The sequence below is a fragment of the Actinia tenebrosa genome, unplaced genomic scaffold (assembly GCF_029948245.1).
Source record: "Actinia tenebrosa isolate PJP-AT-01 unplaced genomic scaffold, QUT_ActTen_1.0 PGA_scaffold3__52_contigs__length_22856419, whole genome shotgun sequence".
Taxonomy (NCBI): Eukaryota; Metazoa; Cnidaria; class Anthozoa; order Actiniaria; family Actiniidae; genus Actinia; species Actinia tenebrosa.
The window spans coordinates 20,354,989-20,370,959 of NW_028292580.1; the positions used below are offsets into that span (position 1 = coordinate 20,354,989).

Genomic DNA, 15,971 nt, shown 5'->3' on the forward strand with positions numbered 1-15,971 from the left:
TCACGTTTGTCACGCAAGCTTTAGTGGATATAATCTTTGTGACGGTTACATAAACTTCAGAAATTATAGAGGTTATTTTGAGTTTTTGGCTCGTCAGTGCGTATGCTCACTATTTTTCCTGTGATGCGCATGCCAGGTTTTGAACCAATTACAATCGACTTTAAAAATAAGAACTTGACATTGACGATCTGCAGTTAACAATGATATCAACACTTCACAGGTTTTTTTCATGTAATTTTATTTTCATTTTTCTCGTATTTCAACACTGACATTTCGAAAGCTTAAATCCTTTCTAAACGATCTGCAGTTTACAATGATATCAACACTTCACAGGTTTTTTCCATTTCATTTTATTTTCATTTTTCTCGTATTTCAACACTGACATTTCGAAAGCTTAAATTCTAATTCGTCTAAATAAAAATAGCTCTTTTCAAGTTAACTTTCAAAATATTGGCTCCAAATAAATCGAAAAACTTTTTCATATCATACTTACATATCTACAAAAATCATAATTTGAAAGGTTTTTCTTTTAAATATAGAGGAAGGAAAAATACTGAAGTAAATCTTTTTCGAGGTGAAAGGTCTATATACTATATTGTATAATAGATTTTCACGAACGCGCGCTCTGATTGGCTGAAAAGCTATGTTTTATCAGAACTTGACCAATCAGATAGCCATAGGTCGCGTTTTTAGCCAATCATCGCATAGATCAAATTTATTTACGCGAGTTTGACGACAGACGCGCGCTCTTTTTGTAAACAAACATTTATTTTATTTTATTTTTTAAATTTTTACGCTATTTTTCTCGTGAAAATCTATTATATAAAGCGAATAGATTAGGCTTAGTTATGTTCTGTTCTCTGATAACACACTCCTGAAGCTGTAGAACACTCAAAAATTTATAGAAATCACTCGCCTACGGCTATTTTTAAACTATAGTAGGGCTCTCTTCTGCAGTATATAAACCGCGTTTATCAAAGTACATTTCTACAAGCTTTCCGCACTTGACTTCGGAGTCTAGGAATCGAAGCTGAGACCCTTTATGTGACTGCACTTGCGTTACACCACCATATTTATTCTACATAGACACGTAACAATGTCTGAATGGTTGAGAGGAGATCTCTCAGAACCGGTTTCAAGGCGATCGGATCTTCAGTAGTTAGAGCGGTGTGTATTTTACCACGGCGAGCTACAAGTACTTGGCTTATCCTATCACTGACGTCTCTCAGGTGTGCCACACAGTTCTTCAGTAGGTCCGGTTTTTCTTTGTTTTCTGGAGGACATGAAAAATTGTTATCATCATTCACTGACGTCATATTGTCATCATCTTCATCGCTATCATCATCATTCACTGACGTCATTATCATCCTCTCCATTGTCATCAATATCATGATCATCATTATCATCATACACTTCTAACACCATAACATTTCAAACAAACATTGTTTATTTGATATATGTGAAAGAGACATACCTTTTTGGACTTTCAAGACGACACTGCTGACCTTCTTTACAATGACTTGCAAAACATTACACGCCATTTCCACGTGACTGAAAGACAGAACCATTCTATTAGTACAATCAGCGAAAATGATCTCAAGGTGAAAACTGGATCACATCTCTTACGTGCATGTGAAAACGCTTTTATGTTTCCACGTGAACACCAGAATAGTCAGTCGCAAGTTAGTCCAGGGCCCAGTTGTACAAAGCCTGGATAGCGCTATCCAATGGACAAATCTTATCCGGTGGATAAATTTATTGTGCAACAACATCGACTTATCCGCCGGATAGCGCTATCCAGGCTTCGTACATCCTGGCCCAGAACAATAAAGGTATTCAAATTGGTCGCCATATTTCGACTCGGTGTGCAATGCATCTTACCTGGTGTGTCTTCTGGACGAGATGAACACCTTTAACTCGGGCAGCAACAAGTCGCACATACTAAGTGACCACGTTGAGCTGAAAAACAAAATAACAGTTTTCCTTTTGACTGTGAAGGTCAAGGGTGGATTGCGCTATCCAATGGATAAATCCTTATCCAGTGGATACGATTTATATCCCTCGGATAGCGCTATCCACCATTCGTACGACCGGGCCCAGATAAATAAGACTATGCCTGCAAAGCATCGCTAATTATCTCGAGCTACTTTAAATTTTAGTTGCCCTGAAAACGTGTTTTATAACATTTACACTCTAATATTTCACTTACCAACTGCTTGGTAACTGTTGCAGAATGTTTAGAAAGAGGGTGTTGTCCTTGTTACCCGTGATGTCTGGATTACTAACACACTGCATTCCTTCTGCTGCAGTAGAATCTGCTGCCTTAATCCCAGTCAATTCCATACACATCTTAAGTGCCTCTAGTTGTTTCTTGGCTTTCCAAAGCTCGTGGACTCGAAGAATGATCTAAAAAAATCGGTTAGAAACAGTTTACTTTGAGAGCGCTTTTATGGAGATTTTTCATCATGATTCCAGAACACTCTAGACACGCAAAAGAGAACGAATTCACCCTTCTCAAAGTCGTCTTGAATCACGAAGCTAACATGGAAATACAAAAGAAATCCCACAAATTCCATCGAGAAAAAGTGTGATTTCTTTTAATTTGTATTTACATGTTGGCCTCGCATTCACGATACTAGAGAAATTTAGCAGCAAGACGCGACCATCGACACACTACGGCGCGAGCGCATTTTTTCGTGCGTGCGCAGTAGGCGTCCTGGACAGGGCGTAAAAATGCTGCAAACGGCGTCCTCTTGAGGACGTCAACCACGTTGAGGACGAAAATGCGCTCTTGCCGTCGTCTTTTGACGTTCGCGTCTTGATGCTATACTCTACTATTGAGAAGGGTCCGTCACTATAGGAACCCTTTGTAATTTTTGGGACTTATCATTATTTATCTTACGACTTACCCATGTGCGCTGAGATAACGAGTTACACACATCTTTATGGTGACTCTCCATCCCTTCTAGTATAATATCCTCCTATAACACCAAACCCAAAATTAAGGATCGCATTCAAAGTATAGATAGAATATAGATAGAATGTTGCCCAAGTTCAATCGAGCTCGTGTGATAAAGGTGCGTCCTGAAAGTGGGTGCGTCGTACAGACTTGGTAAAAAGAGAAGGAAAAAGAAAAAGGGGGCTGCAATGCTATAGTGGGGGTGGAAGGCGCAAAAGAAGGTATATTTTTTCCGCTAAGTTTTATCTCCACTTGTTTAAAAATAAGATCCCTTGTTTGAGTTGCATCTATGAAAAATCTCCGTTAAACAAAAAAGTATAGTCAAGAGAATGCGACGTGGTGTTACGTGGCAAAACATTACGCCAAAGCGTGATTGGTCTACTGAGTGCTATAAATAACTGACCACTTACCTCCGAGAGAACAGGACAGGACATACACTTATTATTTCTTGCTACCCTTCTCCTCGTGTCTGCGCTTGAAGATCTTTGATGTACTGTTCTCAGCAAATCAGGTTCTTGTATCGCGGTTATCCATCTTTTACGCTCATTCTGCTCTGATATAGATCTATGGTAGACGCCGCTTTTCGGTCTTTCTCCATGTCTTCTTCCTCTTGGCTCAAGTACCGGCGTTGTGTCGAGATCTTCTCTTTCTTCGTCAGTAGAAACGCGAGGATTATTCGAGTATCGTTCGAAATTCTGTGGAGCATCGTCTGTCGAATCGGAACCAACCACGAAGTAACAGTAGCCTTTGTGAGGATCAGAGCCACTGGTGGTGTTAATATAAGATGTGTTAACGCCAGCTGCGTCGCTACTAGAGTCTTGATAACCGTCCTTCGTACTTCTAGCAGAATCACCCCCATCAGAAGAACGAAATCTTTGTCCTTGTAGAAAGCGTTGAAACGTTTCTTCAAATTTTTCATGATCTCTTAAATTTCTTCGAGATTTTTCTTTCTTGATTTCTGTCCCTTTTGTATTCTCGGGTCGTCCGTCCGAAACTTGTTGATTATTTGAGGCAGTCATAAATAATTCCTTATTAAGTAAGCCCTCAAAGCCTTGTTCTGGTGTAGTATAGTACGCTAATGGTATGTCAGGATCAAATGTCAGATAGTTAGATTGAGTAGGAGTAGTGTACTGGGTTTGTAGATGTAATACTTGTGAAACAGAATTGATAATTCTGTTAGTAATATTCACGTGTGTGTCGTACAACCTGATATGAGGAGACTTAGAAACAGCAGTTTCTTGGCCACCTTCTCTATCTCTTGTTTCTACTTCAGGCGAAAGGATCATTGTTTCAGAATTCCCCGAGTTATCCTGCTCATTGCTTTCCATAGATTTAGATACAGAACTCGAATCGGGATTACCATTTGTTTTCGTGATTTCAGAATCTAAGGTTGCATGTTTCGAACTCGATTCATCAGTTTTCGCATCCTCAGTGACCAACATTTCTGTAGAGCATCTCTTTTCTGGATCTAAAGTTTCTTGAATCTGCGTTTTGATTTGACCTGAAATATTCTGCAGCAAGAGAGAATCTTTTGGAACATCTTCCTGCTCAACCATAGCACCAGCGTCATTGTTCTCTGGAATTTTAGGGATTTCTTGGTTTGATTTGTCGACTGTGACGACAGAATTTTCTTCGTCGTCAAGTCGTTTAACTTCAGTCTTGCTTTCAACTTTATCATCGTTTGATGCTTCAACTAAAATATTCTCCTTTTCAACGGTTACACAACTAGCATCCCTACATTTCTGGTCACCAATATTCTCATTATCAGTAGTAGTCAATAGTTTGCCATCCTTCGATTCAACTTCGACTGAAGAATTATCCTCAATAAATTCCAACTTAATTTCAGCATGTTCTAAAGATGGAGTTCCTTCGATGACGTCATCAGCAATACTGCCTCCTGAATGGACAGAACCACCCGTACATTTCTGTCCCTCGTTCAAATTATTATCCAAGTTTTTAAACTCAGTTTGAGTTGGTTTTCCGCATTTCTTCAAAGCAGAGCAAACTATATCCGCTACGATTCGTTTAGCTAAATCTGACGGTATATTAGTAGTCGTAAGACCATCTGACGAGTCTCGTCTCAAAGTAGAGTTCGTTTTGAAGGTTTTCTCGTGTTCTTTATTCAGAATACAGTTATCGCTATTCTCGACAGACGAATCTTGGAAATCCTCTGGTAAGGCCAACGATGGCATTTGTGAAATAGCGGAAGGCGAGCTAGTAACATCTTCTTTAGAGGTCAAATTTTCTTCCACTCTTTTTCTCGCTTTTCTCTTCTTCTTCTTTTTCTTTTCTTGTATCTCTTTGCTACTCAAATCCAAACATTCAAGTGAATCTACTGACATATCGCTGTCAGTTACACTGATTTTTCTATCGGTAGTTTCTCTATTTTTTTCTAGATTTTCAGTACTTTTATCTTTTTTAACAACTATGTCTCTAGCTCCTTCGTTTTCCTTGTCTTCGATGACTTGCGCGCGCAATGATGACTCGCTTCCACCATCGTAGATAAACTCGCCTTGACTGTCACCTTCTGTGTCAAAGCTTCTTACAGAATATCTTTTCTCCTTGTTCTTTTTATTTTCCCTCACAGGAAGATGAATTTCCATGCTTGTATTTTTAACTTTGGTTTTTTGTTCCTCATTTTCTTTCTCGGATATATCATTTCTGTCTTTTGAAGCTTCTCTCTGTTTGCGATCTCGTAGCAAAGCCGCGTTTTTCAGCCGATGTCTTGACATGCGAGGCGTGGCTATTATGTCAGTCTTGTTTGATTGACGGCTGGTGATGTCTGTGGAACTTCCTTGTGAATGACGGTAGAGTTGCTCTGAGTCGGAGGAATACCCTGCAACAGAACATCAAACTTTGTTCCAAATATATCACTATATATTTTTATTAAAAAAGAGCTCGAGATCCGTTTTGACAGACATCTTGGAGCTTTTCGTAGTGCAGCTCAATGTGGAGGGGAAAACAGCAATATCTGTTCTCCTTTGCTCCCTCCTTTGCTCCCTCCTTTGCTCCCTCCTTTGCTCCCTCCTTTGCTCAAACTGCTCCCTCCTTTGCTCCCTCCTTTGCTCCCTCTTTTGCTCCCTCCTTTGCTCCCTCCTTTGGTCCTTCCTTTGCTCCCTCCTTGGGTTCCTGTTTCTTCCCTCAAATCATGAATGAACTCCCTGCGACTGCAATATATTGAATGGCATTCCCTCGACTGCAGTTGGATGGCTTTTTGGTGGCTTTGTAGTCGAATGGCTTTTCCGCGACGGCAATATGAGCGGCTTTTCCGCGACTGCAATTGAATGGCTTTTCGGCCTCTGCAATTGAATGGTTTTTCCTCGACGGCAATTGAATGGCTTTTCATGCTATTGTTAAAGCTATCTGAATGACAACCATACATTCAAATGGCTTTCCAATGGCATTGAAAATTCAAAGTAGGGAAAAGTTGAGTCTACAGCACAGTAACCAGTACGTACGAGCATTTTGGGTTTATGTAGAATTTTATTATCTTGCTCGATACGTACCATCAGGGGGTTTGAAGCGTGTTCTTTTAGCTTTTTAAGCAACCAGCCAAACCGTTCATGCAAACAAAAAAACCGATAGTATCTGTGTCAGTCATTATTCGAGTAATAATGTACTGAAGATGAGAGAATATTCTAAGAACCTGTTTATATTCACCTCTTGTTGATAAGCGATCCCTGGATGCGGATCTTTCTCGTAAACGATCTCTGAAACAAGAAATAGAAAAATGCATAGAAAATGATATACCCAAAGGAATACTATTGCGAGAAGATGACAGTGATGGTTGATAAGTCCATCATCATTGTCATCACCATCATCGTCAATCATCATGATTGCACACAATAAACAAAGAAACTTTGGGTCTGTGATAGAGATTAATGTAGAGTGTGATCATGATGAGCTGTATTACTGGAAACAGCCAAGTTAGTTCGATATAATATGAATGAGCAACTTAATTTGGAGACTAGTGAGTCATGATGAGAATGATATGTAACAATCATGATGACGATGATGATAATGATGATGTTGAATGATGAGGAGAATGATGATATGCAACCATCATGATGACAATGATGAAAATAACTGTTGATGATGATGATAACAATAGTGATGATGATTATAACGATCATAATGACGATGATGATGTTGAGTGATGACGAGAATTAAGGAGGATGACAATGATGATGGTAACAATAGTGATGATGGTTATAACGATCATGATGACAATGATGATGATGTTGATGATGACGAGGATCATGATGACAACGATGAAGATAACAATGATGATTATAACGATTATGATGACAATGATGATGATGATGATGTTTAGTGATGACGAGGACCATGGTGACAATGATAATGATAACAATAGCGATGATGATTATAACGATTATGATGACAATAACGATAATCATTATGATATATATAGTGTTTTCTCAAGTAATACCTGTCTCGCTTTGATGGTCTTATGCAGCTAAACAGTCGACTAGCTTCGTCTTTCTGTAGTGCCTTGGCCTCTCTATTCACCATATGTACTTTGATAATATTCATGGTCTTCGGCAGAGCCTGTTCTTGTAGGAACATCAGCATCTCCTTACACTTCGTCACATAGTTATTACAACCTCTTTGTATGGTAATATTCAGATTAGCCGTCACGTTGCTTATGGCCTGGGGACGATTGGAGCATTTTTCTCCAGCCTTGAGTGCCAGTTCCAGACCTCCTCCATCTTTCTCTGCAAAGATCTGGAAAATAGTTTTGACAAATAAATTGAAAGACAATAAAACTAGAAGTTTTAATTTGCCGTAAAAATAATCAAAAATTAAGGTCTCAGAATCAAAAAGATAGTCTAAAATAGGATCCTTGTTGCTATAGAAACGTTAGTTTATCACAGGGACAAATAATAAGATAAAAATTGACAAACGCCGATATTTCTAGAGGGAAGTGAGAGATACAGATCAGCAATCCTCAAGAGCTTGGCATGGTACAAAATCTTGATTGCACTCGAGTCTTTTGTCGAAATTTTTTCATACTTCACTATAAATTATTAAAGTGAAGTTGCTAATAGTAAATAAAAGAGAAAAAATACAGGATATGATTTCTAGAGAAAAGTGAGATATAGATCAACAATCCTTCCTAGTATCGACTATGTACAAAAGATGTGATGTTATTATCATGATTTTAGTTAAAAATACCCAGGTGATTATTGAAAATCTCGCGCGCTGATTGGTCGAGAAACTCACACGATCATACGATAATCACCTCCATCGATAATCCAAAATGGCGGCCAGCCGCTTTGTTGCTGTTACCGGAAAAAATGTCTTTTATCTTCTTCTTCTTCTTCTTTTTTTTTTGTTTTTTTTTTTTGAAAGAATCACCTGTGTATCTTAAATATTATGTTTATCGCAGGTCAAGGGATTCATGGCTCGTATCTCCGATCTATTTTATCTATTTTATTATTATCAATAGCCACATCATGACGTCATATCTTAGGACAACCAATAGGAAGGGCGGAATTTATAAGAGAGTAATAGATCTTGCCTGGAAATTGAAACCATGCAGGAAAAGAACTATTGAGATGTGAATATTCATCTACCGCGTATGATAATTTGAAAAAGGAGTCGAATTACTCGCGCCTCCTTATTTCATCTTAAAACAAATTTGCTGCTTAAAATTTAAATCTATTTGCACAGGGTAAATTACGAGGATTTGAAAAAGTAAATAGGAAAAAAAAAAAGGAATAAATATAAAATAAGGCCGTGATATGTTAAGGTATTTTGTTTGGTCAAATAATTTCTTATGACTACATTTTCACTTATGTCGAATTCTCAAATTTATATTGAAATTTTTTGACAACATTTTTGGTCTAAATTTAAAATAATTAAACGAAAAATAAATGAATGGAAAAATTATGAGAGATGGGCTTCCAAATTTTAAGGACAGCGCACATCATATCAGGTCAGTATCAATATAATTATTCACTTTGTATAAAAAACATTTAGTTGTAAAAAATATTGTTCGTGTTGTTTTACTAGTTAACAATCAGTGATATTGTTTGAGTTAAAAAAATACGATTTTGAATTATCACAATTCCTCGGAATAAAAGAATAAACAAACAGATTTTCTTTTAAAAAAATCTACAAACGTTTCAATACTCAAACATCATTTTACGAAAACATTATTAACGATATCAGATAACTGCCTTATTTTCTTTTCTTTAATACATTTAGCAATTAAAAAAAACTATACTTTGGAAACCGATATCACATTTTGACAACTAATTTCTAGAAAAGAAAAAAACAATCTTTTTCATAAATTATTAAAGTGATCCAGTTATCAATAACACTTTTTAGCAACAATTTCGTACTCAGGCCGATAATTTAAGAATTATAAATTTTATAGTTTGACTGATGGGTTTTTCATTTTTTCATTTTTTCATATTTTTTTTCTTTTTTTCAACCTTGCCATCCCATTTGTGAAATTTGGCAAATATTTGAAAGAAAAGAAAAGGAAAAAGGAGGCGTAAAAGAACGAACGAACGAACGAACGAACGAAAAGAAAGAAAGAAAGAAAGAAAGAAAGAAAGAAAGAAAGAAAGAAAGAAAGAAAGAAAGAAAGAAAGAAAGAAAGAAAGAAAGAAAGAAAGGAAGAAAAGAAGAAACAAAGAGAGAGAGAGAGAAAGAGAGAGAGAGAGAGAGAGAGATGTCTTTTATTTAATCTCGGGAAATTTCATCAATGTACAAATTGGTTTTCATGAAAACCGAGTTCATAGGTAATATATATAAAAAATTAATAATAACGTTAAGAATATATAGACAGATTTATGAAATAAATTCTCATCTACCCCCCAAAAATATTATAGTAATTAAAGTGTTAAGGACCAACAGACGAAAGATTCCTCTTAAAAGATTTTAAATTATTGGACAGTCTGACACTTTGGGGTAACGAGTTCCACACTTTTGCACCGTCATAAGAGAGAGCTCTTTTTAAAAACTCAGTGCTGGGTTTCGGTAACTTTAAGCACTTCTCTCTACCACGAAAATCGTAGGTATTTTCTTGAAAATAAAAGAGTTCCCTTACAGATTTTGGTGCAAGTGCATTTAAAGTCTTAAACATCATTATTGCTTTATGCTCCTTTCTTCTTCTTTGTAAGCTTTTCCAGCCTAAAGAAGTTAAAATATCACTAGATCTGACATCGTAGCTGCTTTTTGTTATTATTCTTGCAGCTCTATTTTGCATTTTTTGCAATCTTTCAGCAGACGTTACTGGTAAATTATCCCATACCACGTCACAGTAGTCAAACCAAGGTAAAACGAGAGCCTCATATATGGTAATAGCTGTCTCCAAGGGGATGTAATCGCGGACTCGTCTTATGCCACTCAATCCAGAGGATATTTTTTTACAAATGTAATCAATGTGAGCAACCCAAGACACCCGTTCGTCAATCACAACACCCAGAGTTTTTGCTGTAGAGACTCTAGTAATTGGTTTGCTATTTAAATATATGTGTGGTTCGGAGGTAATTTTTTTCAATTTATCGTCAGAAGCAATAAACATGTGCTCTGTTTTAGCTGAATTTAAGCTAAGTTTGTTAGCTTTCAACCAGTTATGAATATTGGAAATATCAGCGTTCACCTCGTCAAATAGAGTCTTTTGTGATGTGCCACAAGTGGTGAGACTTGTGTCATCAGCATACATTCTAGCATTTGAAAATTTGACACTATTTGGCAGATCGTTTATGTAAATAATAAATAATAATGGCCCAAGGATTGAGCCTTGAGGGATGCCGCAATCGAGTGTTCTAGAGCTAGATAAGGTATGGTTTATGTAGCATCTCTGACTACGATCTGTGAGGTAAGATTTGAACCACTTTATCGACTCTTCTGCAATCCCATAATAGTATAATTTGTGGAGAAGTATGGAGTGATTTACTGTGTCAAAAGCTTTTTTAAAATCTAGGAAAGTGACACAGTTCAATTTACCTTCATCCATATTGGTAAGCCACTCCGTTGTGGCTTCTAGGAGTGCAGTAGTAGTCGAATGAAGCGGTCTAAATCCCGACTGCTTTTGAGAAAGTAAATTATTTGAGTTTAGATACTCATATAACTGGTTAAAAACTATTCTCTCGAAAATCTTAGCAATAGTAGGTAAGACCGAAATGGGACGGTAATTATTCAAATCATCTTTGTCATTAGCTTTATGAATTGGCGTAACTTTCGCAAGTTTCAAGCCGTTAGGAAAAATCCCTTTATCAACTGATTGATTGAATAGCTTCACTAGTGATTGACTTATTACTGGTGAAGCAATCTTGATGAAATGAGATGGTATACCGTCAAGACCTGTCGCTTTTTTAACGTCAATAGAATTAATGATTTTCATAAGTTCATCAACTGATGTGTGTCGTAAGGTGAATGTTGAGCCAATTCTAATTAGATAATCATTATAAGCAGTCGGTCCATCGGGAATTAAACAAGCTAATTTAGTCCCAATTTCAGAAAAATGACAATTGAATACCTCAGCTATTTCCTTCGAGTCACACATCGATGTATCACCTGTTTTGATAGATGTTACATAAGAGCCAGATTTAGTCCTTCGTGAGAGGACTTCATTAATAGCTTTCCAGACCTCCTTTGAGTTTTTTGAATTTTGTGCAAAATGATTTTCATAATATGACTTCTTGGCTCTTTTTATCTCGTTGTTGACGCGATTTCTAATAGACTTATAATCACTCCAGTCGTCCCTCGAATTCGTTTGAGTAGCTTTTTGTTTCATTTTATCTCTATCGTACATAGCTTTCCTCAAATCAGTTGTCATCCAGGGAGACTTCTTGTTTCTTATTCGTTTTGTTTTGATCGGAGCGTGCGAGTCAAGAACAGAGAGAAATAACTCTTTCCATCTGTCCCACATGTCATCCGGGCTTTCCTTATTATCCAAACAATCCCAAGGGAGTGTTGCTAAATCCATAAGAAACTTGTCGGAGTCAAAGTTTTTAGCCGATCTAAATGAGATCTTACAGTGATTGTTGTTTGTCGGAATTGCTATTTTCCGTATTGTATAAACCAGACTATGGTCACTGATACCAATGTGAACCACTCCACTTCGGACTACTCTATCTGGGCTATTCGTTAAGATCACATCAATGAGGGTTTTACTTTTTTCAGTGACTCTAGTTGGTTCTGTGATTAACTGCGTAAGTTGAAACAATTCAGCAGTCGTATTCAAATAGCGGGTTTGCTGATTAATATTAGTAGATAATAAATCACAGTTTAAATCCCCTAGGATATAAATTTCCTTAAACTCAGAATCTATTTTTGTTAACACATTTTCAAATATATTGAAAAATGAGCGTGTATCATAGTTAGGAGGCCTATAACAGGCTAAAACGGCAAAAGACTTGCTATTTGGCTTCATGATTTCAAAACACAGGGACTCTACTTTATCATCAGTTAAGTCACTACGGTTTTTCCCATTTACGCCCTTTTTCAAGTATAAACAAACTCCCCCTCCATTGCGGTTTCTATCAGACCTATGGATGTCATAGCCTTCGATGCTCACCATTGAACTTGGGATTGATGGATCGAGCCTTGACTCATTTATGCAAAGAAGATCAAAATTTTGCTGAATGACCCATGATCTCAGTTCATCTATATGAGCTACAAGACTAGTTATATTTAAAGAGGCCATTTTAAAACCTCTAACATTAGGAATAGAATGAGGTCTATTATCACCGTCAGACTTATCAATATTAGTATTTGAGACACAACTAGAGGGATGAATAGAGGAATCTGTTTCGTCTAGTGGTTCCTTACCTTTTAATCATGCTTTAGATTTAAGATATTTATTGAAATCTTGCGCAAGGATTCCTATTCCTGCACGATTTAAATGCAGTCCTTTGGTGTTAAGTCCTTTCTCTGTTACATTATGAGAAATATAGTCCCATTCCCGTTCGTTGCAGAAGGCTCTAAGCGATTTGTTCACATCCTTTCTTGCTGTTTCAAGGAGACTCGAGTCTTGGCGAATGATTAATTCAGATATCGCTATTTCACAAGACGGCAGCTGTTTTTCCACAGATTCGCAGATTCCAACTATCCTCTCTGCAATGGCCTTAGATTCATCAGACTTAAGATTATTTGTACCAATATGTACAATAAGATTATTAGGTTTCCTTCTGATTATTGGCTTTATATAGTCCTCCATATCCTCCACTGTGGCCCCTGGGAAGGGTTTTATATTAACTCTGTTTGTCTTGCTTGACATTTTCCAACCTTCGAGCTTCGATATTATAGAATCTCCAATTATAACTGTACTAGTTTTGTTTCTGTCCTGAAGCGAATGGTCCTGGTTATTAGTAGGTAGCTTGTTCTCAGCTTTGTTCTTTGGTGTTGTCTTTTGTTGCTTGGCCTTTTTTTGTTTCCTTTGTACCTTTTTCCAGTTACAATGAGATTCATTCATTGTGTCACTCATACTACTCTCCGGGGTCGTAAGATCAACTACAGTAGCTTGTTTAGTTTCCGTATGATCATTGTTCTTGCATTGATCATTGTTCTTACATTGATCGTTTTCTTTCGTAACTAGCCTCAACGCTGTTAGTAAGCTGGCTTTTTCGTCTTGTAATTTGCATACTTGCTGTTTTTGAATTTTAATTTCCTCCTGAAGATTACAGATAATTTTACGAGAATCATCGTTTTCCTTCTTCATTTGTTGGATATCAAAGTTCTCTCCGTTTTGGAAAGTGTCTTTCAATAAACTTATTTCTTTACGCAAGTCAGTCAGTAAACCGAATAATAATGAGGCAATTTCAGAATCAGTCGGTTGTGAAGGCTCAACTCCTTTTTCTGCAGGACCATCATTCTTGCTTGGAAGAAGTTCATGAAACTTATTCCTAAGGCATTCTTGATTTGGCCCAAAGATTTTCAGTCTAAGTGATGATGTGTAGAATCTTACGGAGCAAAGAAAGAACGAAATAAAGAAATAAAGAAAGAGAGAGAGAGAAAGAAAGAAAGAACGAACGAAAGAACGAAAGAAAGAGAGAAAGAAAGAAAGAAAGAACGAACGAAAGAACGAAAGAAAGAGAGAAAGAAAGAAAGAAAGAAAGAGAAAGAACGAACGAAAGAAAGAAAGAGAGAACGAACGAAAGAAAGAGAAAGGAAGGAAGGAAGGAAGAAAACAGAGAAAAATAAATCGAGATCAAATTTTGAGCGAGAATAAAAAGGTCAACATGCTCTTAAAAAGACTTCCTCGCAAATCAATTCCTTGATACGCGCTGTCAGACATTTTGTCACTTCGTTAGATCAAAATAAGAGCTTCAATGTTCACTTTAAATAATTCCTGTTTTAAAGCTGTAGATAGCAATCGATATTAAGATCTTAACTTTGCGCCAGTGTTGGAGACAATTGAATTGACATTGAGTTGCTTTGGACTTAGGGTTATTACTGAGCAACGTTTTTTGCACTCTGCGGAAGGGTATTATTTATATCAATCAAGTATAACGATCGCACACTCCCAAATACGACAAGTTTTGCAGTGGTTTACGCAAGAGTGATGTCATTACCGGTTACAACACTTTTTAAAATAAACAACTTTCGGTTCATACTGAGGATTTTTGAAAGTTTTTTTTGTAGTTTTGAGCATCTTTCAATAGGATTTTGATCTGGAATCATCCTTCACGGCAATAAAGAAATAAAGAATGACATTCATTTTCTTGCTGGCTATGTATCGAACGGTTGAGGAAATTATGAAGGCGGAGGGAACGGCTTTGTCTTGTAGTTAATCATTATTCGAAACATGAGAATTCAATATATTTTCCCATAATTTATCACAGCAAGGGTTATTCCCCTCTTAATTTAGCTTAAAAAAAACTTATTTAGCTGGAAAAAAACAACATTGTCATTGTCAACAAACACATCGTGCGATGTCACCAACGGAAAGCTAGTTTGGCGCAACTATACGATTCTTTTTCCTTATTTTGACCTAACGTCCATTTATTATATTTTGTGGAAACCATGACATTTGAAATTTTAACCACTAAAGTTACATGTCAAGTCAGTTCACAATGGGATATCATGAATGTTGAATATTATGGCTGGGCGACTGCAATGCAGTCGGACGGCGCGCTGTACCACGAAGTCTATTTAATATAATCGTGGAGCTCACTTGTCAAATATGGAAATGGTTTCCTTGAAAACCATAGAAATCCTCTCGCTCGGCTTCTACCCTGACTTATTTTTAAACGAATAAAAAGTATATTGACCAGAAATATGAATATACATAAATATAAATTCAAGAAGAAATCTAAGAATACTGAAGTGAGTTTTATAGATTCATAAGCCAGCTGATATGAATAAAGACGAATTTACATTACTGCACATTTGAATACAATCATTCTTTTCGAGGTAACGAAAATCCAAACTTGAACGCCACAAAACACGAAAAAGAAAAAAGCAGTTCTGCCGGATAGGAGAAAAAAAGTCGAACCAAGGTGTAATTCGGCATTATAATCACCCCAGAGATTCCTATATTTCATACGTATGTTGTGTTTTTTGAGGTAGAAAGGTAATTATTATACAGCGATATGTTTTGGGTTTGGCAACGACTTACCTTAAGTTGGATATTACAGCTAAATTTCTTGCCGACTAGTGATACAGTTAACATATTGATGGCTTAGTTCTTCGTATTATAGTTTTTAAGCCTTCATTTTCTAGACGCCGATTTCGCGCCTTCGACGGGGCTTTCTAGTGTGTTGCAGGTGGATGGAATTCTCAATGGCTAGAAGCCAAATAATGAAAACATATCGGATATGAATAATGAATGATTATTGCTATCACTAGTATTGGCTGGAATCCTGAAACGCAGAACTGAATATAATTATCTAAACGTTTGCCAGGAAGAAAACGAATATTTAAGCCATCAGAGATCACTTGCCATTTCATACCATAAATGAGAGAAAAATAGCCGAGAGTTTTGACCGCGATGAATAATTTCTATCCAGCGAAGCCATAACAAACATTTTGG

At 36.8% G+C, this 15,971-nt stretch overlaps 1 protein-coding gene across 2 annotated transcripts; it reads right to left on the reverse strand.

Annotated features, from left to right (window-relative positions):
* Positions 1-332: 332 nt before the first annotated feature.
* LOC116297770 (uncharacterized) lies at positions 333-15,722 on the reverse strand. Of its 2 annotated transcripts, XM_031706059.2 has the most exons (10): positions 15,558-15,722; positions 7,410-7,705; positions 6,620-6,669; positions 6,466-6,495; positions 3,370-5,795; positions 2,910-2,981; positions 2,210-2,406; positions 1,882-1,959; positions 1,475-1,551; positions 333-1,273 (listed from the first exon to the last, which is right to left on the reverse strand). In XM_031706059.2, the coding sequence occupies exons 1-10, from the start codon at positions 15,609-15,611 to the stop codon at positions 1,074-1,076; spliced, it is 3,480 nt and encodes a 1,159-aa protein (XP_031561919.1). In that variant the 5' UTR covers positions 15,612-15,722; the 3' UTR covers positions 333-1,073. The 2 variants fall into 2 exon arrangements, with proteins under 2 accessions (XP_031561919.1, XP_031561920.1); XM_031706060.2 differs by lacking the exon at positions 6,466-6,495.
* Between the last annotated feature and the right edge of the window lie 249 nt (positions 15,723-15,971).

Excerpts from the sequence above, each read along its gene's own strand:
- LOC116297770 (XM_031706059.2), bottom strand. The coding sequence starts at position 15,611 with ATGTTAACTGTATCACTAGTCGGCAAGAAATTTAGCTGTAATATCCAA. Across the intron at positions 7,706-15,557 it reads GCTGTAATATCCAACTTAAG|ATCTTTGCAGAGAAAGATGG; the intron begins GTAAGTCGTTGC and ends ACTATTTTCCAG. Across the intron at positions 6,670-7,409 it reads AGACCATCAAAGCGAGACAG|AGATCGTTTACGAGAAAGAT; the intron begins GTATTACTTGAG and ends TTCTTGTTTCAG.